At 35.7% G+C, this 25,203-nt stretch overlaps 1 protein-coding gene across 11 annotated transcripts in view; it reads left to right on the top strand.

Annotated features, from left to right (window-relative positions):
- The window catches only part of EIF4G3 (eukaryotic translation initiation factor 4 gamma 3), a 406,522-nt gene that overhangs the window by 96,721 nt on the left and 284,598 nt on the right, over window positions 1-25,203 (top strand). For all 11 annotated transcript variants that reach the window (XM_057499810.1, XM_036914545.2, XM_036914543.2 and 8 more), the window contains exon 2: window positions 18,124-18,196. In XM_057499810.1, the coding sequence (XP_057355793.1) occupies window positions 18,124-18,196 (73 nt within the window). The remainder of the gene's footprint in view (window positions 1-18,123; window positions 18,197-25,203) is intronic.

The following is a 25,203-nucleotide window of genomic DNA, read 5'->3' as shown; positions in this document are numbered from 1 at the left end:
TAAGATAAAATAATGGAAAAACTAAGTCCACTATAACCAAAGCTAAAACAAAATAAGAGAATAAAAGCCTTCCAGTTTTAAAAAGAAAGATGATGAGAGTTTATTTATTTAATGTTGTTTATGAATTTATTATAAATTTATGAATTCATAATAAAATGAAATACTTTACTAAACTTATTAGCGACCAGTACTGGAAGGCTGTATAGGAATGATAATATTGACAGCCAGTTGTGTCAGCCTTTCCCTCTCCTCCTGTGTTCACTTGACATCTTTACATTTATTTTGGTGTGGTGTCATTTGTTCAAAACTCTTTCCCATTTAAAAAAAATTATAGATTGTTGTCTTACTGAGTTTTGAGAGTTTTTTAAATATATTCTAGATAGAAGTCCCTTTTCAGATATGAGATTTTGCAGATATTTTCCCCATTCTGTATCTTCTTGTAACTGTCATTCACAGAGCAAATGTTTTAAATCTTGAGATGTCCAGTTTATCAATCTTTTCTTTCTTCTATAGATCATGCTTTTGATATCATATCTGAGAACTCATGGCCTAATCCATGGCCACAGATATTTCCTCCCATAGTTTCTTCAAAAAGTTTTATAATTTTTTATTTTACATGGAACCCATGATAGATTTTTTCCCCTCTTTCAAATTTTAAAAAATTTTGGTTATCATTAATATACAATTACATGACCATGATACATTTTGAATTAATATTTGTATAGGGGGTGAGGTAAAGGTTGTGAGGCTCATTGTTTTGTGTGTGGTCTTGCATTGTTGCAGCACCATTTGTTGAAAAGACTTCTGTTTTTCTATTTAATTTCTTTTCCAACTTTGTGAAAAATAAAGTCACCAGGTTTGTGTGAGTCTATTTCTGGATTTTCTAGTCTGTTCACTGATTTGTCTTTCAGTATCAAACTGACTTGATTTTCAGGTGTTATGTTTAGAGTTTGGATGTTTCTTCTCTAACCCTTTCTTTTTTGTTTTTTTTCTCAAAGCCAGAAACTTCATTTTTCCTATCATTAAAAAATGTTCTTTTATGTAGGAATGTTATAAAGCAATATCCAAAATTTGTGAGTCATTCCTTTTTTCCCGTCTGGATTTGTGAACCATAGTTTGACCCACAGAAGTTGAGGATATGCCATGTGGGGATGATGTGTGACATTGTAGGTCCCCTTTCCTAGGAATACATAATGAAAATGGTCACATTGTGTGTAGGTCTAGGTGATCACCACTGTCTGCATCATTCTGGCACTGCACCATATCCCTTAATATAAAATCAGGAGGAGCTAGAATTATTCATTCATAGAATTCCCATACAAGTTATGCAGAATGGTAATGCGAAACCTACAAAAAAAAAAAAACCCAAAACAAAACTCCTCTAGCTCTTCCATGGTCATAATTCTTTATTTATTTTTAATTTTATTTTTACTGTGGTAACATATACATGACCTAAAATTTACTTTTTAACAATTTTCAAATGTAGAGTTCTGTGACAGTAAGTACATTCACATTGTCGTGAAACCATCCTCACTGTCCATCTTCAGGACTTTTTCATCTTCCCTAACTTGTCATGGTTCTTTTTTAACTTAAGTTCTACTACTGGAATTTCAGAACATTGCAATTATGATCTCATACTCATATTACATTTTAAAATGCTCTACCAGTTTATGTAAATGTCAGGGCCTAAGAAATTTTCCAAAGTGTGGAGTCATGTGTGTAAAAATTTGCACTCAGCAGTAGAATGTCCAGCAAAGTTGAAATTTTTTCATATGTGAATGACTAGCTCATTCAGTTCTTTTTTGAGGATAGCTTTTAAAATCTGTCAAGTGTGTGTTCCCCACTTGTTATTTTCTGTATCTATATCCAGAGGAATCTAACATATCAGCATATTGTATTATTTGGTTACTATCCAAGGCATTTTGAGGGATTGAGATGTAGGACACAAATGGAATTGCTAAGTCCACTTCATCATTCTTAATCAAATTTCTTCAAGGTGAGCATTTTGAGGAAGGAAGGACACTTTGTTGCTTTCTCCCTTTGCTCTGTCACATGGATTGATTGTATTTTAATCTGAATTGGGCATTAGTAAACTTTTAAATATTAGTCTATTTAAGAATTAAAAATTTGAGAACTAGGGAATAGGTTTGAAATTTGTGAGTATCATTCTTTTTTCATGTGTATATCATTTTTTTCTCACAAATCTATTTTTGTCTTGGGCGGAAATATTAACAGCATAGTCAACAGCCATTTTCTTTGGGAAAAAAATATTTTGAACCTCCTAAGCAGAGTATATTTCTAGGTAAAATTAAATGTGACTGTCAGGAAATCAGTTTGCAGTATGTGATGAGTTGTGTTCTGAATTAGAAAACCAGAGCCAGAACAAGGGCTTTTCTGGATTTGTAAAAAATGCAAAATAATGATTCTTAGTTGTTAACATTTAAAATGGAGAGTTTCACATCACAGATTTTGGGCTGTTAAATTTTTATTTTTATGTGTCTCCATGTATCGCTTGATTTCTGTTTTGATTTGTTCATTGATCCATGGATTATTTGGAAACATGTTTAGCCTCTATGTGTTTGTGGGTTTCGCTTTCTTTGTGTAATTTCTTTCTAGTTTCATACCACTGTGGTCTGAGAAGCTGCTTGATACAATTTCAATCTTTTTGAATTTATTGAGGCTCTTTTTGTGTCCTAGTGTGTGATTTATTCTGGAAAACTCCTCATATACACTGGAGGAAAATGTGTACCATGATGCTTTTGGTTGGAATGTTGTGAAAATATCTGTTAAATCCATCTGATCTAATGTATTGTTCAGTGCCTTTGTTTCCTTATTTGTTTTCTGTCTGGATGATCTGTCTGTTGATATGAATGGTGTGTTTAAGTCTCCTAAAGTGATCATGTTAAAATCTATTTCTCCCTTTAATTCTATTAGTATTTGTTTTACACATTTAGTTGCTCTGATGTTGGTGCATAGATATGGATAATGGTTATATCCTCTTGTTGAACTGACCCCCCTTTACCATTATGTAATGTTCTTGTCTTGCTACTTTCTGTGTTTTGAAATCTATTTTGTGTGAAGTAAGTTCTCGTGTTCTTGCTTTTTTCCTCCCATTGTTTGCATGAAATATCTTTTTGCATCCCTTCACTTAATCTGTGAGCGTCTTTGGGTGTAGGCAGCATATAGATGGGTCTTGTTTCTTTATCCATTCTACTACTCTTTCTTTTGATTGATGCATTCAGTCCCTTTATGGTGATTGTTGATAGATATGTACTTATTGCCATTTTATTGCTTTTTGTTTGTTTTCATAGCTCCTCTCTGTTCCTTTCTTACTCTCTTCTGTTGTTATTTGATGTTTTCTTTAGTGTTGTGATTGGGTTTCTCTTTTTTAACATTTTATGTATCTATTACAGGCTTTAGGTTTGTGGTTACCATAAGGTTCAAGGATAGCCTGACTAACAGTCTTTATTAAGTATGTGATTGCTCTATTTCAGACACAGTCTATAACTCTTCTTTCTTCTTCCTCCTCCTCTGCACTTTATAGATGTCATAATCTGTACTTTTTGTGTATACATCGATTTGTTTATAGTTTATTTTATTCCTCTTGTCTCATTTTAATTTCATACTTCCTTGGTAAGTCATTGGCCTATTACCTTTACTATGCATTTATTTTCACTGGTGAAAACTATTTAGCCTTAGGAACATTTCCATCTCTAGCAGTCCCTTTAACATATCCTGTAATGTTGGTTTAGTTGTTATAAATTCTTTGATCCTTTATCTAGAAATTGTTTAATCCCTGCTTCAAATTTGAGTGATAATCTTGCTGGGTAGAGGATTCTTGGTTGAAAGTCCTGTTCTATTACATTAAAGATTTCATGCCACTCCCTTCTGGCCCATAAGGTTTCTGCTGAGAAATTTGCTGATAGCCTGATAAGAGTTTCCCTTATAAGTAATCTTTTTTCTGTCTCTGTCTGCTTTCAGTACTCTCTCCTTATTCTTAATCTTTGCCATTTTAATTATGTCTTGGTGTCATCTTGCTAGGGTTTCTTTTTAGGGGCTCTCTGCATTTCCATGTCCTACATGTCTATTTCCTTCCCCAGATTAGGCAAGTTTTCAGCAGTTATTTCCTCCAAGAGACTTTCTATCCCTTTCTCTCTCTCTTTCTGGTACCCCTATTATGCAAATATTATTTTGATTGGATTGTTCACACAGCTTTCTTACCATTCATTCATTCATTCCTAGAGATCCTTTTTTCTCCCTTTTCCTCAGCTTCCTTGTGTTCCTGTTCTCTAATTTCCATCTCATTGAGTATCTCCTCTACTTGGAGCAATCTCTTATTCATTCTCTCCATTGTATGTTTCATTTCAGTTATTGTATTCTTCAGCTCTTGTATCTCTTTGTTGAAGTCCTCCCTGAGATCTTCAATACTTTTCTGCAGATCAGTGAGCATATTTATGACTTTTGCTTTGAAATCTTTATCAAGAAGATTGGTGATCTCTGTTTCTTTTACCCCTCTTTTTAGTGTCTTACTCCTGTAGTTTTGTTTGGAACATACTCCTCTGCCCTCTCATTTTGTCAGGGTTTCTGTGTTTCTTTCTTTGTATTGGATGGATTTGCTATGCTTCCTGGCCTACAAAGTAATGGCTTTATGAAGAGAAGGCATCCTGTGGTGTCCAAAAAGCTCAAGACTCTTTACTCTCCAGTTCCTGTTTCTCCTTTGCAGTAGAGCCTCAGATGCTATTGGCAGGCAGTGGGCAGGCTGCCTTTCTGTCTGTCTGCTGGCAGTGGTTTATCTCAGGCTACTGAGGCTCACAGTTTGCTTCAGCTGGCCCTTTGTGATCAGAGCGGTGGCTTCTGCTTGTGTCTTTGTGGCTGGGGCTGCCTTCTGCCTGTCCTGCAGTGATGGTGGGGCTGCAGGGTCAATGGGATGGGTGGGGCAGTTGCACAGCTCTGGGGCAAGGCAGGGACTGCCACATTGGACTTGGATGCCCACTGGGAGGAAGAACCTCTGGGACCTGGCTCCTGGATGGCTCCTGCTGACACCTCTCCAGTTGGACTGAAATGGCCTGAGAAAGCTGGGAGAGCCTCCCTCTGCTAGCCTGCAAAGTTTGACGCTGCTTTGTCTGAGTGGGCTGGTGTGCCAGTGGTACATAGGCGAGCACCTTGGAGTTGAGTCGCCAGCAAGGGGGGATTGAGCATCTGGGGTTCCCAAGAGTACCTGACCTCTTGTGCTGGAGGAGGGCTGGGGAGATACTGGCTACCTGCCCTTTCTCCTGCAGAGATAGCTCCCTCCAACCCTTGCCCATTTGGCATCCCTCTCACTGCTGGCAAGTCCCTCAAACTGCTGCCCTTGCTTTGGGTCTTAATGGGACCAGCAGAGCGTGCCTGTCTTCCACAAGTGGCTGGAGTCTCAGCCTCTCAGAGTACTCCAACTGTTCCTGGTGTCCAGCCCCATTAATCACTAGACCCAAATGCAGTGTGGACTTGTGCTCCTGGAGCAGATATTCAGGGCCAGGTGTGCGGAGTTCCTGTGTGCCTATCCCCTCCCTGCTCCATTCTCTTCCTCCTGTTTGTGGCTTGAATGGGGGAAGGTCTTGAGTCCTACTCTAATGGGCCTCTGCCTCTTTACCCTTTTCTGTGTGGTCTTCTCTTCTTCAGCAGGTGTAGGTGGTCTGTGCTGCAATCTTCAGTTTGTTTTCAGATTTTCAGGTATTTGCTGTAGTTGCTTCCATGGTTAGTATGTGGGAGGTTTCCGCCTTGCCTTCCTATTCTGCCATCTTTTCTTTTTCCAGGTCAGAAAGGATATATTTAAAAAATTTTTCTGACAAAATACAAATATAATAAAATTCACTCATTTGAAGTATACAGTGCAGTGGGCCTTAATGCACTTAGAGATATATGCAACCATTCTCTCAATTTTAGAACATTTTCATCACCTCAAAAAGAAACCGCTTACCTCTTACATCAGCTCCATATCTCTCCATTTTCCCCACTTCTTCCAAGCACTAGTCTTTCTGTCATAGCCTATTCTGAACATTTCACAAAAATTGAATCATTTAATATGTGGTCTTTTGTGACTGACTTCTTTCACTTGGCATGTTTTCAAGGTTCATCCATGTTGTAGCATGTATTAGCACCTCATTTCTTTGTGTATCTCCAAATGAAATTTATTATAATTGATGTACCATAGTTTATGTATGCTTCCATTCACCATTTGATAGACAGTTATGTTATTTTCACCTTTTTGCTATTATGAATCTTGCTGCTTATGTATCAATATTTACAAACAAGCTTTGCCAGGACATACATTTTCATTTCTCTTGTGTATATGCCTAAGAGTGAAATTGATGGGTCATATGGTAACTCAATGTTTAAACTTCTGAGGCACTGTAGACTAGTTTATCAGAATGACTGCATTATTTTACATTAACACTAGCAGTATATGAGTGTTCCAGTGTCTCTGCATTTTGCCAACACTGACTTTTTTATTTATAGCCATCCTTGTGGGTATGAAATAATATCTCATTTTGGTTTTGATACTGCATTTCTCTGGTGACTATATTGAGGATCTTTTCATGAATTTTTTGGCCATTTGCTTAACTTCTTTGGAGAAATATTTTTTTCAGGTCTTTTGCCCATTAAAAAAAAATTTTTGTGTTATTTTTTTGTAAGTGTTCTTTATATATTTAGATACAACTCCCTTACCAGACCTATGATTTGCAAATATTTTTCCCCACTCTGTGAGTTGTCTTTTCAGTTTATTGATGGTGTTTTTAATTTTGTTGAAGTACAATTTATTTTTTATTCTGTTTCTTGGGTTTTTGGTGTCATATCTAACAATCTATTGCCAATTCTGAGGTCAGATTTATCCCCATGTTTACTTACAAAAATTTATACTTTTAGCCTCTACATTTAGGTTATTGATCCATTTTGAGTGAATTTTTTGTATATGCTCTGAGGTGTAAGCAGTGTCTTTTGCATGTGTCTATCCAGTTGTCCCAGCAGGAAAGGGTTAATTTTTAAATTGACTTTCTGTAACTAATTACTTAATCAGTTTCTGTATATAATAGATCTCAAAAATTCCAAATACTTTGGGTTGTTTTAAAATACTTTTTTAAACATCCTGAATTAATGTGGATTATTTTCTGTATCATAAGCAGTGACACAGGCTTTTTTTTTTAAAGAATCAAAAATTATGTAGACAGTGTTTATTCAGTTTTGACTAGTGCATTTCCTTTTTAAAACTAGGTTAAATTTTCTTTTGTAGGGTTAGCATATTCAGAATATGCTGGTTTATTTAAATTAGATTTCTTTTTTTTATGTAAAACTTTTTATTTTCAAAAAGTTTTTGAAAGACATACCCTTATTGGTCAGAACTAATGTTAAAGGGAATATAGCTTTTTCTAAAGCTATATTTAAACAGCATATTTGAAACAGCACTTCTTTTGAGAAATCAGGTATGCTATCTTTGTGAAATCTGGTGTAGTTTAAAAATTCAAAGACATGAAGTTATCTTCCTTTTTTATTGTCAAAACTATGTAGAAAGAAGAAGGTGGAGAGGCATACATTGACTGTTATTTCCCTAATGCCCTAAAGCTTAAACAGGAAATAATGTAGGAAAAGATCTTTCATTTATTTATTTTCATCTCCTGAAATCAGCAGCCTGTGTCTTCTCTGAAGTAGTATTTGTACAGTGGATTTGTACCCTTACTTTACTTTTCAATTAGGCACTGTAACTTGAGGCTATCACTTTAAGAATATTGCTTATGCTGAGCATTGAGATAGTAGCTTTTGTCACAGTCAAGTGGGGCCAAGTTTTAGGATCATTCAGCTGCGAGTTGTAAATGAAACATGAATGTTTCAGCAAACTGGAGGAAGATTTCTGTTGACTTTCATTGCATGGTTTCCTGTTAGTCAAGATCTACCTTTTGAGGAGGTACTGGCTATGAGTCAAACCCAGGGTCAAATATGACTGCCATAGATCAAAAGATTCATCCTAATAAGAGTTATCATTCATGAAATTTTAGTAAACATCTGTGCTTAAAAAATTATTGATCCCTTTCTTATTTCATGCAGTAAGTAGGAAGCATTCAGATCATTATGTGATTTCCTCAGAGATCCTTGGATTTCTCTGATGAAATGTGGTCTCTGAAATATATCTGCCTAATTGACAGTCATGGTGGAGCATCTATAGTGTCAGTGCTTTAATAATCAATTTAGAGTCTATTGTGCTTTAATACTCTGGAACTTTAAAATTTTATTTCTGAAATCTGTTGTTTATTAGAAAAAAGTGGAGAATTAAATTTTTGCATGTATGTTTCTACTTAGTCTTAGTTCATATGTCATTAGACATACCACTTGTCTAATCTTGCTAATGATTGTGCATGTATTTCCTATTGATATAATATAAGTTGTAGCAGTTTAAATCACAGAAGAATCAAGTAGGTATGCTACTATATTTCAGTCATGAGATTTAAAAAATAAAAACACTGTCTGGAGCACTGCACGTGCGTTTTACACTGATCATTAATTGAATCTATTTTAAGTGGTACTTTGAAAAGCTACTTGCTTGTTACCTTGAGTTAAAAGGGAAATTAAGGGTCCAGTGATTTATGCTGGAAATACAGAGCTTGGAGAGAGCTGGTAATAAGCTTAATGGCAAGTTCAGTTAGGAGGATGTGTGCTTAAGTGAGAGAACTTTACATGTGTGTCATTTCTTTGAATTCACCTGATTCTGAAAAAAATAGCCTTGCAGTGTGCCTATCTCATACTGACTTAACTAATCTTTTTCAGTGGGAAGGGAGCTAAACAACCTGGTTGCAAATTACTTAAAATATCATGTTAAATTTTTTATTGAGATATAATTCACATACCATAAAATTCACGCTTTTCAAATGTGTTTTTTAGCATATTAATGAAGATATTCAACCATCACCACTAAGAATTAAATGAAAAACTCGCTTTGTAAAATAAAATGTCTTTGGTTTCATGCATTACCTGCCCAGTCTATAGTAGTAAATGTTCATTTGCCATTGGGCAGATGATTTAGCTTGGGCCAAGAATTTGGGATTTTTTTTAGAAGTAACAGTGTGACACTCCACTGACTTCTGTAAGAACTGTTCATTTAGTTCTACCTTGTAGATAGGGGGAACTATATTCTGACCAGTCTGATACTGTTTTTTTTCCTATACTATACTATAAAGTATTCTGCCTGTGAACACATTGATGTAATAGGAAGAGCTTATTCTTTAGAAGCCAGTGACCTAGCCTGCGACCAAAACTTAGCCTTGTTAACTTGGTCATGTCACTTCATCCAGCTGAGCCTCAGTTTACAGGGGATACTATGAAATGGTTCAGTGAAGACAACGTGGTTGGTTAGGCTCGCAGCACACTTAAGATTCAGCTCTCCTGAATTCTGTGTTCAGTTTTCCTTTATAGGACTGTCTATTTGTTTTAAAATAAATAATTTTTATCCAAGTAGTATATTAAGAAAGTTAATTTATCAATTCACAGTATTCTGTTGGTAGTTTACTGAGAATGAATTAAATGATAACACTCTTTTTTTATTTGAAATATAGTTGATATATAATATATATTGGTTTCAGGTACACAACATAGTGATTTGAAAAAAAAATTCCTAAGTGCTCAACACAAGTGTAGTTACCATCTGTCATCATACAAAGATATTACAATATTGGCTCTATTCCCTCTGCTGTACTTGCATCCTGGTGACTGGTTTATTTTATAATTTGAAGTTTATAACCTCTTTATCCACTTCTTCTATCTTGCCCATCCCCCACCCTTCTCCTCACTGGCAACCACCATTCTGTTCTGTTTATGAGTCTATTTCTGTTTTGCTTGTATTTTTAGATGCCACAAAAGATTTTTAGATTGCATGAAATCATATGGTATTCTCTCTCTGACTTACTTCACCTTAGCTAATACCCTCTAGGTCCATCTATGTTGTCACAAATGGCAAGACTTCATTTTTTATGGCTTAGTAATATTATATATATGTACCACATTTTCTTCATCCACTTACCTACCAGTGGACTCTTTTTTTGCTTCCATATCATGACTACTATAAATAGTGCTGTGATAAACATAGGCATGCTATAATATATCTTTTCAAATTAGTGATTTTGTTTTCTTCAGGTAAATTCCCAGAAGTGAAATTTTTGGGTCATACGGTATTTCTGTTTTTAGTTTTCTTGAGAAACCACTGTACTGTTTTCCATAGTGGTTGCACCAATTTACATTTCTACCAACAGTGCCCCAGGATTCCCTTTTCTCTACATCCTTGTCAGCACTTACTTCTTGGTGTTTTGTTTGTATATTTGTTTTTGTTTTTGTTTTTTTAATACTAGCAGTTCTGACTAGTGTGAGATGATAGTTCATTGTGGTTTTGATTTGAGTCTCCCTGATACCTAGTGATAATGAACATCTTTTCATGTATCTGTTGGCCATCTTTATGTCTTCTTTGGAAAAATGTCTATTCAGGTCCTCTGCTCAATTTTTTAATCAGGTTTTTTTTTGGTGTTATCTTGTTCTTGATATTAGAGGAAAATCTTTGAGCTTTTTGCCACAGCTAGTATGATGCTAGCTGTGGGTTTGTTGTATATAGCCTGTATTATGTTGAGGTATGTTCCTTCTATATCCACACTGTTGAGAGTTTTTTATCATGAATGAATGTTGGATTTTGTCAAATGCTTTTTCAACATCTGTTGAAATGATCATATGGTTTTTGTCCTTTCTTTTGTTAATGTGATGTATCTTTACATTTTATGTTTAAACATAACATTTGTTTTTGTGGTGAATCCTTTAATATTTGCAGATATTAAACCATTCCTGCATCCCTGGAATAACTCCCACTTGGTGAATAGGAACTTTTAGTGTATTTTTTAATTCAATTTGCTAATATTTTGGTGAGGATTTTTGCATCTATATTCATCAGTGACATTTGTTTTTGTCTGGTTTTGGTATCAGGGTGATGCCTTTAGAAAGAATTTGGAAGCTTTCCTTCCTCTTCAGTTTTTTGGAATAGTTTGAGAAGGATAAGTATTAACTGTTCTTTAAATGTATGGTAGAATTTGCCTGGGAAGCCATCTGGCCCTGGAATGGAGATTTTTGGTTAACTATTAAAATTTTGTTACTAGTGATCAGTCTGTTCAGATTTTGTATTTCTTCGTGTTTCAGTCTTGGAAGATTGCATGTTTATAGGAATTTATCAATTTCTTCTATGTTCAATTTGTTTGCATATAATTTTTCAAAGTAATCTCATACAGTCCTTTGTATTTTTGTGGTGTTGGTTGTAACTTCTCTTTCATTTCTAATTATATTTATTTGAATCCGTTTTCTCTTGATGAGTCTAGCTAAAAGTTTATCAATTTTGTTTACCTTTTCAAAGAATTGACTCTTAGTTTCATGAATCTTTTATATTTTGTTTTTTTTTAAGTTTCTATTGCATTTATTTCTGCTCTGATTTTATTATTTCTTTCCTTTTACTAACTTTGGACTTTTTTCTTTTCTAGGTTCTTTAGAAGTAGGGTTAGATTGTTTATTTGAGATATTTCTTGTTTCTTGAGGTAGGCCTGTGTGGCTATAAACTTCCTTCTTAAACTTCATGCTTTTACTGCTTCCAAAAGACTTTGGCCATTTGTGTTTCTATTTTCATCATTTTCCAAGTATTTTTTTAATTCCTTCTTTGATTTCTTCATTTAGCCATTGGTTGTTTAGTAGCATGCTGTTTAGCCTCTCCATGTATGTTTTCTCCAGTTTTTTTTCTTTTAATTGATTTCAAGTTTCATACCATTGTGGTCAGAAAAGATGTTTCATATGGTTCCAATCTTAAATTTATTGAGACTTGTTTTGTGGCCTAACAATGATCTATCCTAGAGAATGTTCCATGTGCACTTGAAAAGAATGTGTGCTCTGTTTTTGGATGTAATGTTTTATATATATCTGTTACACAAAGTCCATTTGGTCTAATGTGTCATTCAAAGGCATTATTTCCTTATTGTATTATGTCTGGATGATCTATCCACTGATGTAAGTAGGGTGTTAAGGTCCACTACTATTACTGTATTATATTGTATTACTGTCATTTTCTCCCTTTTATGTCTGTTAGTATTTGCTGTGTGTATGGAGGTGCTCCTTTGTTAGGTGTAGAGATATTTACAGTTATATCTCCTTTCTAGATTGAGCCCTTAATCATTATGTAGTATCCTTCTTTGTCTCTTGTTATAGTCTTTGTTTTAAAGTCCAGTTTGTCTGATATAACTACTGCTCCAGCCTTTTTTTTTCATTTCCATTTGCATGGCATATTTTTCTCTGCCACTTCAGTTTCAGTCTGTGTGTGTCTGTAGTTCTGAGGTTAGTCTCTTATAGCCAGCATAACTGAGTCTCTTGTAGTCAGCATATAGATAATCTATCCATTCACCCTATGTCTTTTGATTGGAGCATTTTGTCCCTTTACATTTATTGATATGTATGTACTTAATGTCATTTTGTTAAATATGTTTTCTGGTTGTTTTTGTCATTCTTCTCTGATCCTTCTGCTCTTGCTCTCTTCCCTTGTGCATGATGACTCTCTGTCATACTAGATATTTCTCTTTATTTGTTGTGTATCTGTTACAGGTTTTTGGTTTGTAGTTACCATTGGTTCCTGTATGATGTCCTACATATATAGCAGTCTATGTTAAGTTGATGGCTGCATTAGTTCAAATGCATTCTAATCCCAGTACATTTTACTCCAACACCATGTTTTATTTATGTCTTCTTTTACATTTTTTATTTAATAATTCCCTTAACTAATTTTAAGATGTAATTGGTTTTACTCCTTATGTGTTTTAACCTTCATACTAGCTTTTAAGTGATTGATCTACTACCTTTGCTATGCTTGCTTTTTTACTAGTGAAATTTTTTCTTTTTATAATTTTCTTGCCTCTAGTTATGGCCTTTTCTTTTCCTCTCAAAGAAGTCCTTTTAATGTTTCTTGTAAGACTGATTTAGTGGTGATAGACTCTTAAGTCATATTTCTCTGAGAAATTATCTCTCCTTCAATTCTGGATGATGACCTTGCTGGGTAGACTGTTCTTTTTTTTTTTTTTTTTCCTTCTCTCTTTTTGGGGTAGACTATTCTTGATTGTAAGTTTTTTCCTTTTGGCAATTTGAATATATCACACCACTCCCTTTTTGGCTGTGGAATTTCTGCTGAAAAATCAGCTGATAGCCTTACAGGGTTTTGCTTGTATGTAACTCATTGCTTTCCTCTTGCTGCTTTTAAGATTTTTCTCTTTATCTTTAATCATTGACATTTCAATTATTTTGTGTGCTTGGGTTCATCTTGTTGGGGGCTCTCTGTACTTCCTATACTAGAATATCTATTTCCTTCCCCAGGTTAAGGAAGTTTTCAGCTATTATTTCTTCAAATAACTTTTCTACCTCTCTGTCTCTCTGTCTCTCTCTCTCTGTCTTCTCCTCTGGGACTTACAGACTTGTCCTAGAGGTCCCTTAATTACCCTAATTTCTTTTCATTCTTTTTTCTTTCTATTGTGCAGCTTGAGTACTTTCCTTTACTCTTTCAAATCGCTGATCTGTTTTCCTGCATCCTATAATCGGCTGTTTCTGCTAGTGTATTTTTCATTTAATTCATTACATTATTTATCTCTGGTTCTTTTTTTTTTTTTCTTTTTGGTATCATTACTCTACAATTACATGAGGAACACTATGTTTGGTATACTCCCCACATCACCAAGCTCCCCCCACATTCCCCATTGCAGTCATTGTCCATCAGCGTAGTAAGATGTTGTAGAATCACTGCTTGTCTTCTCTGTGTTGTACAGCCCTCCCTGTGCCCCCACCCGACATTATACATGCTAATCATAATGACCCCTCCCTTCCCACCCATCCTCCCCAGTCCTTTTCCCTTTGGTAACTGTTAGTCCATTCTTGGGTTCTGTGAGTCTTCTGGTGTTTTGCTCCTTCAGTTTTTTCTTTATTCTTATACTCCACATATGAGTGAAATCATTTGATACTTGTCTTTCTCCACCTGGCTTATTTCACTGAGCATAATACCCTCTAGCTCCATCCAGGATTTGTTTTCTTCTTATGGATGAATAATACTCCATTGTGTATATGTACCACACCTTCTTTATCCATTCATCTACTACTGATGGCCACTTAGGTTGCTTCCATTTCTTGGCTATTGTGAATAGTGCTGCAATAAACATAGGGGTGCATTTGTCTTTTTCAAACTGGGCTGCTGCGTTCTTAGGATAAATTCCTAGGAGTGGAATTCCTAGGTCAAATGGTATTTGTATTTTGAGTTTTTTGAGGAACCTCCATACTGCTTTCCACAATGGTTGAACTAATTTACATTCCTACCAGCAGTGTAGGAGGGTTCCCCTTTCTCCACATCCTCACCAACATTTGTTGTTGTTTGTCTTTTGGATGGTGGTGATCCTTACTGGTGTGAGGTGATATCTCATTGTGGTTTTAATTTGCATGTCTCTGATGACTAGTGATGTGGAGCATCTTTTCATGTGTCTGTTGGTCAACTGACTTTCTTCCTTGGAGAACTGTCTGTTCAGCTCCTCTGACCATTTTTAAATTGGATTATTTGCTTTTTGTTTGTTGAGCTGTGTGAGCTCTTTAGTATTTTGGATGTGAACCCTTTATCGGATCTGTCATTTATGAATATATTCTCCCATATTGTAGGGTACCTTTTTGTTCTATTGATGGTGTCCCTTGCTGTACAGAAGCTCTTAAGCTTGATATAGTCCCACTTGTTCATTTTTGCTTTTGTTTCCCTTGCCCGTGGAGATATGTTCATGAAGAAGTCACTCATGTTTATGTCCAAGAGATTTTTGCCTATGTTTTTTTCTAAGAGTTTTATGGTTTCATGGCTTACATTCAGGTCTTTGATCAATTTCGAATTTACTTTTGTATGGGGTTAGACAGTGATCCAGTTTCATTCTCCTACATGTAGCTGTCCAGTTTTGCCAACACCAGCTGTTGAAGAGGCTGTCATTTCCCCATTGTATGTCCATGGCTCCTTTATCATATATTAATTGACCATGTATGCTTGGGTTAATATCTGGAGTCTCTATTCTGTTCCATTGGTCTGTGGGTCTGTTCTTGTGCCAGTAACAAATTGCCTTGATTACTGTGGCTTTGTAGTAGAGCTTGAAGTTGGGAAGCAAGATCCCCCCCACTTTATTCTTCCTTCTCAGGATTGCTTTGGTCATTTGGGGTCTTTCGTGGTTCCATATGAATTTTAAAACTATTTGTTCCAGTTCGTTGAAGAATGCTGTTGGTATTTTGATAGGCATTGCATTGAATCTGTAGATTGCTTTAGGCAAGATGGCCATTTTGACAATATTAATTCTTCCTAGCCAAGAGCATGGGATGAGTTTCCATTTGTGAGTGTCCTCTTTAATTTCTCTTAAGAGTGTCTTGTTCTCTGATTCTTTTTTGTATTTTCTGTTTCTGCTGAAGTCCTCCCTGGGTTCATCCATTCTTATCTCAAGTTTTGAGCATCTTTAAAACCATTACTTTCAACTCTTATCGGTTAGATTGCTGAACTCCATTTCTTTTTCTAAAGTTATGTCTTGTTTTTTCACTTGGAGCATAGTCTTCTGTTTTCTCATTTTGTTTGACTTTCTGTGTCTGCTTATATGAAATAGGTGAAAGGGCAGTCTCTCCCAGTCTTGAAGAAATGTCCTTGTATCGGAACTACCTCTTGGTAGGTAGACTGTGTTTTGGTTGGCTGGCTGGTGGTCTGGTGAATGTGGGCCTGAAGTAACCGTGTGGGGCTCCCAGGTGCAATCAGTGGGCTCCTAGGTAAGTGTCAGACTGGGGCAGGGACTGGGTGGTATCGTCTAGGGGTTTCCTGGGTGGGCGTCAGGGCAGAGCCCTGCTGGTGGTATGGCCAGGGGGCAGGGTAGTTTGGGTAAAGGTGCTGATTTGCTGCTGCCTGGGTGGAACTGCTGGACCTCCTTCTGGCAGGTTTGGTCATGGGTGGGGGCTGGGAGACTGCCTTGGTTAAGTCCGGAGTTGTGCGTGCCCTGACCCTATGCTGCCCGTACTATCAGTGTGGTAGTCCAGGGAGGTGGGCCATAAACGATGGAGCTCTCCAGGCCCTCTGATTTCAGAGGATTCCAGCATTTCCACTGCCGTTTGGCAGTTACTGTAGTTCTGAAATTGTCGTCCTTCACTTATAGTCTAGTTGCCCCTTTTAAGTTTTTTTCTGTACCCAAGGACAGGTGAATCTGCACTTAGCTCTCTCAGTGATATCCCTCCTTATTGAAGGTTACTGCTCTGGAGGTGGGTTTTCTGCTGTCACTGTATCTCTGTCTCGCCTGCCATTTTTTATGTTGTCTTTCTACACCTTGTGCAGAAGTGTTCATTCAGGTCTGTTTGTCCTTAGGAAGAATTACTCTGTATGTAGGTGTAGATTTGATATGTACTTGGAAGGAGGTGGGTTCAGGCTCTTTATATACTGAAATCTTGGACCTCCCTAGAAAACAACATTTTTAGTTCATAGCCAAGGATAATGTTATTGGAGTGTCAGCCAGTATATGACTGTCCGTTTAGAAATCTTATCATTATGTAATACTGTTAGCCAATAAAGTAACTAATGAAAATCAGGATCCCTAACCTTCACTTGTGAGATTAAATGGCATGGCTCACCTTTTGGGGAATAGTACTGATAAGTTACTTGAGAACAGTGAGAATAAGCCCTAGTTAGAAAAAGCAGTAGCACTGACTTTGCATAAAAAAGAATGCCTCATATTTTCCACCATTCATGTCATCACAGTGCAGAACTATAATTCAAGGAACGTTTTATTTCAGCTAGGGCTAATCTTCATTCTGAAAGAAATGACAAGCTAATATGAAGGACTTTTATCTTGAAGTTTGTTAGATTTATGTTTTTCTACATTGCAAACATATATATATAGTTTGGATGAAGCAGTTCCTTTATGAAATGTCTTAGCTTTGTTATTTCTTTGCAGTATTTTAAATCAGTTCTTTGTGTGTAGGGGGCGATGGCAGTGCATTGAACTGTTGTCTGAGGTTGCTAGTTTAAAGAGCTGTCTAGAGACTGGCAGAGTGTTACTAATTTTAAATGACTAAAGCATGGTTTTTTCCCCCTCCTACCTCAGGAAGCTGTGCTACTTGGATATAAAGAATTTTACTTCTAATAATTCTTTCAAACTTCCGCAACTTGTGGCCATTTATATAAAATTATTTTTTGTAGCTGTTACTTTGTCTTGCAAAGTGATTGAATTAGAAAGAAACATGATAAGAGAAGTAGTAAATATTTGTCAGATTGAAAGAATTCTGTCTTGTTTGGGTTTACTACATTTATAGTCATTCTTTTAAAAATACATATAATTTATATTTACTATAGAAAAAGCACATAGTGCAGTTATATAATTCTGCCTTCCAGATATTACTGCTGTTAATCATTTGTTGCCAGTCTTTTGGTTGTCATTCTTAAAGAGGCAAAATACCACGTACTAGGTAGAAGAGCCTTATATCTTTTAATTTTGTAGCTGAATAAAATGGTAGTCTTTTGTCTTTAACAGAATGTCCTACAATATGCTATTTTAAACTAAATTATACCAAAGAGCCTCTTTTTAAAAATGGTGAGTTGGTGGGTGGATAAGGGGAAAAATAGCAAGTAAAATAGAAAAACAAGGAAATAATTGTATTTGTTGTTTTTGTGTAGTTAGCAGAACAGACTGGGCCTTTGTCAGCAATTTCCACATTGATGAATTAGTCTTAGCTTCCTGAATATCCTGCTTACACTTTTTTCTCCAGAAAGTAAAGGTGATGGATTCTCATTATGGGCCTAATAATGGGAGGCTTCTTGTATAATTTTATTTGTTTTGAGTTTCCATGGAATGTTTATCATGGGAATCACTTTTGGAGAGGTTGATCTAATCACATTAGGAAATCTGAAATACTGTTTTCCAGTTTCTGTGGAGAAGTGAGTGTGTAACTCAACTGATTGGTTGACAAAGCTTGGGTCATCAACAGAATTTTGTGGTGGTAATCTTTTCTTACTGCTAAAGCAATCCATTTTTTAGTTCTCTTATCCTTAACTCGATCTTCTAGAATTCCTAGAGGACCAGTGCAGCAGCCTCTCGAGGATCGAATCTTCACTCCTACAGTCTCAGTGTACAGCGCGGTGAGTATCTCAAAGTTGTTTGTCATATTGTGTGTTTGTTTTTGCATATGAACCTTTGAGGTTAAAGAAAATGCTTGTTTGATGGGTGCATGATCGGTTTTTGGCAAAAGGTTCAATAATATCAACAGAATTAGATGTACATGATATAATAAAGTGAATAGGCCTTTTCCCCCATTATCTTAAGAAGTGGAGATGAAACAAATGGTATGTTAAGATTGATTGGTTTGTACACTTGCCTTCTTTTTCCTCTTTTTGTAAATGTCCACCTCCAGTTTTGTATTGTGATTCTTTTAGGGCCCTGAATTTAAATTTTCTTTTTGGATATTTTTTCTTAAAGTTTTTCATTTTGCTTTTTTTAACTTTAAGATTTCTTTATTTTACTTTTTTTCCTCTCTGATTACATATAAAAATGAAGAAAGTTTGGCAATGAGAACATTGGTTTTAAGGGGAGAAATTTAATTTTTTATGTTAAATGACTGATTCGTATTTATAAATGAAGGGAAGTTTAAAAGTTAGAGGATGAAAGTAATGAAATTACCAGCACATTTCAGGTGTTACAGTGTTACGGTGAGCCAAAGGGAATTTAGGGAGAACTGGGGAGATGGACATATCTTTTTAATATTTCAGTTCATCATACCATTTATTCTTTGGAATATAGAGAGATGAATAAATAAATAATTATAATCTAAAGTTATATATGATAAAGCAATGATTCTTATCCTTTTGGGTTAAGAACCTCAAACCTTTAGAACCTCAAAATAGCCACAATGCTTTCTTTTCAAAAACGAGCATATACCAGTGCTTCCACATAATTTCAGAATTTCACAGATGTCCATTAGGCCATTGATAAGTCCCAGGTTTAGAACCTTTGATTAGAGATACAAATATGGTGTTATATGGGAAAGGAATAAGTCTCTTCATTAATGAAGTGACACTAAGCTGGAAGGTTACAGGACCTCTCTAGGCAGAGAAAGGAAGAAAAGGCCCTCTAGGAAGTGAAGGTTCAGAGGAACACTTAATGGAGTGGCCAGTAGTCAGTCCAGTGTAGCATGTATGTTAGGTTTTGTATCAGAAATAGAGAAAAGATGGGTGGCTTTTGGAGATATTAAGGTTATCCTGAAGAGTTACAACTTTATCATGTAGGTAATGGATAGGATGGTTATTTTTCCTTGTTTGCTGGAAATAAGTCTCTGTAGATCAATGAAACACCTGTTAATTGCTTTTTGAACCCCTTTTAACTTTTAAAATGGTCCCAGTTTGGATGATAAATTATCTGGTCACTCTAGTAATTGGGAACCTTTAATTTACATAGAAAAATAACCTTTAATACTTTCTTGTGGCATAAACTTTCTCTAGGCCAGAGGGTTTTTTGTTTTTTGTTTTATTTTTATTTAGTACTGAGCTTAAGAGCAGCATGGTTTTTCTCTGGCATAACTTAAAGTTTTTTCTGATTATGAAAGTTCACTTTCACCATTAAATTACTATTTTCAACATTAATATAGGCAAAAGACCAAAATGAAAATTTCTAGTAATCTTGAGTGACTTCTAGAGGTAACTGCTGCAACCATGTTTTAGTATAGTTTGTATTTTGTGTGTTGTAGGCTCTGTATAAGATATTTTATTCTAATTTGTCATTTTATATTATGTTAGCTTTTCCTCTGCTATTTGAAACATTTCTTAAATAACAAATGGTTGTATATTGTTCTGTTAAAAGAACTTAATATTCACTCAACATTTTACAAATATTTCTTAAGCTTTTAATGTGTGACAGGCACCATTCTAGCTATTAGGGATATAGTAGTGAGCAAACCAAATCCATAGTCCTCATGGAGCTTACCTTTTTGTGAGAACGAAAGATTAAGTAAACAAATATATATACAGTTTACTACTGAGTAGTAATAATTGCCTTGATGAAAATGCGGCAGGATAAAGGGATAGTTAATGCACATCATACTTTAGCTAGGCCTTTCAGGGAAAGTTCTATCTGAAAAAGTGGCATTTAAATAGAAACCTAAGAAGTGAGGGATTAATTTCTAGGGAAAGAACATTTCCTGTAGAAGGAATAGCAGTGCAAAGGCCTAGATATAGTAATGTGCTTAATGTGGTAGAACTGCAAGGGAGCCAGTGAGATTGGAGTAGAGAGATATTGGAGATAGAATTCAGAGAAGTAGCTGGTGCATCAGATTATGTGAGGTGTTACTTAACCACGGTAACAATTTTGGATTTTAATCTAGATTTTATGGAAAGCCATTGGAAATTAAGAGCAGTAGAATTTCCTTTTAAAAGGGAACTGAATTTCCTTTTAAAAGAGCGCTAGCTGTTATATAGAGAGTAGATTGTGATGAGGGCAGGTGACTGTGGTGGTGAAGTTGGAAGCAAGGTCAGTTAGGAGGTTATTGTGTAGTGATTCAGGCAAAAAATGATGGTGGCTTGTGCTAAGGTGGTAGCAGTAAAAGAGATAAGTAGTGGGATTTGGTATATATTTTGAAAGTAGAATCAGTAGGATATGATGATAGCTTGGACATGAGATGTGAAAGAAGAATAAAGGATGATACCATCGATGTTGGCTCTGGTAACTGAGTGAGTGTGATACTATTTATATAGAGGTGAATACTGGGTGAGGAATGGGTTTTGTTGAGAAAAATTAATATATGTAAACATTATTTTGGTGATGAATTAAGAAAATAGGTTGTTTCTAATTTTTCCTATTAGGAATATCTTACTTGAATGTAAAGCCTTTTCTGTGGTTTGGATTATTTTCATAGAATAACTTTCTAGAAATGTAATTACTGAGTTTAAGTGTAGGCATGTTATTAAGATTCCTTGTAAATGAGGACATGTGAGTGTGTAAATTTAGGACTTTGGAGAGGAGATTATCAAAATCCTGTGTCAGCACAGTGCCTGCTACATAATTTACATGAAATGCTTCAAGTCTAAGTTTTTGGATTTAGTTCTGAGTTAGATTTGACTTTTACTTTTTAAAGTTACTCCCATGTCTGTAGTCCTTAAGTCAGTTAAAAAAGTGTGTGTGTCAGTTACATATAGTACCTATTCTGGAAGACAAGGGATTTTAGGCAGTAAAAAGTTACCTTAAAATATGATAGTCTGATCAATTTTTTCCATTCTTATTAATTTAAGTCTCTTACCCTACTTTTGCAGTGTTGTTGTGTTGCAGTGTTGTTGTGCACATTAACTGCATGAGTAGGAGAGTGGTTGACCAGGTGCTTTAACATTTTTAGTCCCCATTTTCCTCAACTGCAAGATTATGTATTGGTCATTATTCCTCTGGTATTTAGGTCCATTACCATCATCTCTGTGTCATAAAATAAAAGCTGACCTTCAATTCACCTCCTTCTGCCTCAGCATATGGTGCCCATATGTCACTTTAATTGAGTTAGTTAAGTTCCTTGAAAGGCAAAAAAGAATCCTGGCCAGTGTAAAAAAATTACACAATTCAAGATTTTACTTTTTTATGACTGATATGCGGGTTTTATATCCTTATGTCAAACATTTTAGATAGGTTTTCTGCTGATAAAGAAGTATCAAAAATAGAACTCAAATTTGTAATGCCTTTATGTTACATGGTTTAGCCTGGTTATTATTTATTTACTTTGCCCTGGTTTATGTAAGTTTCTCCTTGGAACATTATCAGGAATGAGAGGGAAGCTTTTGTCATTATTCCTCATTAACCGTAATTACATTAGAGTGATTCATCATGCAAAGGAAGAAAGAATAATGGCAATATTTTTTTAAATTTTGGTATCATTAATATACACGAGCAACATTGTGGTTACTAGATTCCCCCCATTATCAAGTCCCCCCCACATACCCCATTACAGTCACTGTCCATCAGTGTAGTAAGATGCTATAGAATCACTACTTGTTTTCTGTACTATACTGCCTTCCCTGTGCCCCCGCCTCCTACATTATGTGTGCTAATCATAACGCCCCTTATTCCCCTTATCCCTCCCTTCCCACCCATCCTCCCCCGTCCCTTTCCCTTTGGTAACCGTTAGTCCATTCTTGGGTTCTGTGAGTTTGCTGCTGTTTTGTTCCTTCAGTTTTTTCTTTGTTCTTATACTCCATAGATGAGTGAAATCATTTGGTACTTGTCTTTCTCTGCCTGGCTTATTTCACTGAGCATAATACCCTCCCTCTAGCTCCATCCATGTTGTTGCAAATGGTAGGATTTGTTTTCTTCTTATGGCTGAATAATCCATTGGGTATGTGTATCACACCTTCTTTATCCATTCATCTACTGATGGACACTTAGGTTGCTTCCATTTCTTGGCTGTTGTAAATAGTGCTGTTACAAACATAGGGGTGCATGTCTTTTTGAAACTAAGCTCCTGCATTCTTAGGGTAAATTCCTAGGAGTGGAATTCCTGGGTCAAATGGTATTTGTGTTTTGAGTTTTTTGAGGAACCTCCGTACGGCTATCCACAATGGTTGAACTAATTTCCATTCCCACCAGCAGTGTAGGAGGGTTCCCCTTTCTCCACATCCTCACCGACATTTGTTCTTTTTTTTATTATTATTATTTTGGTATCATTAATGTACAATTACATGAGAAACATTATGTTTACTAGACTCCCCCATCATCAAGTCCCCACCACATACCCCATTACAGTCACTGTCCATCAGGGCAGTAAGATGCTATAGAATCACTACTTGTCTTCTCTGTGTTGTACAGCCCTCCCTGTGCCTCCACCCCCACATTATGTCTGCTAATCGTAATGCCCCCCTTTTTCCCCTTATCCCTCCCTTCCCACCTATCCTTCCCAATCTCTTTCCCTTTGGTAACTCTTAGTCCATTCTTGGGTTCTGTGAGTCTGCTGCTGTTTTGTTCCTCTGGTTTTTCTTTGTTCTTTTACTCCACAGATGAGTGAAAACATTTGATACGTGTCTTTTTCCACCTGGCTAATTTCACTGAGCACAATACCCTCTAGCTCCATCCATGTTGTTGCAAATGGTAGGATTTGTTTTCTTCTTATGGCTGAATAACAATCCATTGTGTATATGTACCACATCTTCTTTATCCATTCACCTACTGATGGACATTTAGGCTGCTTCCATTTCTTGGCTATTGTAAATAGTGCTGTGATAAACATAGGGGTGCATCTGTCTTTTTTGAACTGGGCTGCTGCATTCTTAGGGTAAATTCCTAGTAGTGGAATTCCTGGGTCAAATGGTATTTGTATTTTGAGTTTTTTGAGGAACCTCCATACTGCTTTCCACATGGTTGAACTAATTTACATTTCCACCAGCAGTGTAGGAGGGCTCCCCTTTCTCCACATCCTCGCCAACATTTGTTGTTGTTTATCTTTTGGATGTTGGCCATCGTAACTGGTGTGAAGTGGTATCTCATTGTGGTTTTTAATTTGCATTTCTCTGATGATTAGGGATGTGGAGCATCTTTTCATATGCTTGTTGGCCATCTGACTTTCTTCTTTGGAGAAGTGTCTGTTCAGCTCCTCTGCCCATTTTTTAATTGGATTATTTGCTTTTTGTTTGTTTAGGTGCCTGAGCTCTTTGTGTATTTTGGATGTCAACCCCTTATCGGATATGTCATTTATGAATATATTCTCCCATACTGTAGGATGCCTTTTTGTTCTACTGATGGTGTCCTTTGCTGTACAGAACCTTCTTAGCTTGATATAGTCCCACTTGTTCATTTTTGCTTTTGTTTCCCTTGCCCATAGAGATATGTTGATGACGAAGTTGCTCATGTTTATATTCAAGAGAGTTTTGCCTATGTTTTCTTCTAAGAGTTTTATGGTTTCATGACGTACATTCAGGTCTTTGATCCATTTCAAGTTTACTTTTGTTTATGGAGTTAGACAGTAATCAGGTTTCATTCTCTTTCATGTAGCTGTCCAGTTTTGCTAACACCAGCTGTTGTTGAAGAGGCTGTCATTTCTCCATTGTATATTCATGGCCTCTTCATTGTATATTAATCCCAATATTTTTTAAACTCTGGTAAGAGAGGTATATATCATATGGTTGAGAGGAAATGGTAAAACTAAAGAGGCATGAACTAATATGGTATACAATCATTAATAACTATTTGGTATGCATATGAAAAACTAACTGAAATTTTACCTTGTATATTTTTGGCTTATACATTTTTTTTTAATTATTGAAGGGTAGTTGACAACAGTATTGCATTACATTAGTTTCAGGTGTACAACACAGTGATTCAACATTTATATACATGATAATTCTAGGTACCAGGTATCACCATACCAGGTTGTTACAATATTTTGACTATATTCCTTATGCTATACATTACATCCTGGTTACTTATTTATTTTACAATTGGAAGTGTGTTTATATATATATATGTATATATATATTTTGTGAGGGCATCTCTCATATTTATTGATCAAATAGTTGTTAACCACAATAAATTTCTGTATAGGGGGGTCAATACTCAATGCACAATCATTAATCCACCCCATGGCTTATACATTTTATTTATAAAATTGTTAGATTTCATGATGATTAAGCCAGCAGTTTTAATATAATTACATAAACTTAATAAAAAATTTTCTGGAATAATGACTTTACTATCAGAAACAGCAGTTTATGTTCAGGGGATTGAAAGAGTTTTATGGACTGCTCATGAAAAATTCCTAAAAATAAATTATTTAAGTTGAATAAATTATTTCCTAATGCTGTTAACATTTCATGATCCTTTTTAGCCAGCTTATACTTTATAAAAAGTCTTAATTTTATCATCCTTTAGTTTTGTGTTATCTAATTAGAAAAGCATCCTTTCATGTTTTTTTTTCCCAAGTCACTTATAATAGACGAATAGGCAAACATGTCATGGAGACCCCTGCACAGAGACAGAATTTAACATGGGATAAACAACACTTCTTAGACACTGGTGTCCAGCCAAATGTAAATCTACTTAATTGTCCTATTATCCAGTACAGGATAATAATATATTTTTCTCCCAATGGTAAATATAGCTGTTAAACTGATGATTATTTTATATACTT

This window comes from Manis pentadactyla, chromosome 4 (assembly GCF_030020395.1).
Source record: "Manis pentadactyla isolate mManPen7 chromosome 4, mManPen7.hap1, whole genome shotgun sequence".
NCBI classification, from domain to species: Eukaryota; Metazoa; Chordata; class Mammalia; order Pholidota; family Manidae; genus Manis; species Manis pentadactyla.
The sequence above is the reverse complement of the archived record's forward strand: the minus strand, read 5'-3'. Positions and strand labels throughout refer to the sequence as shown.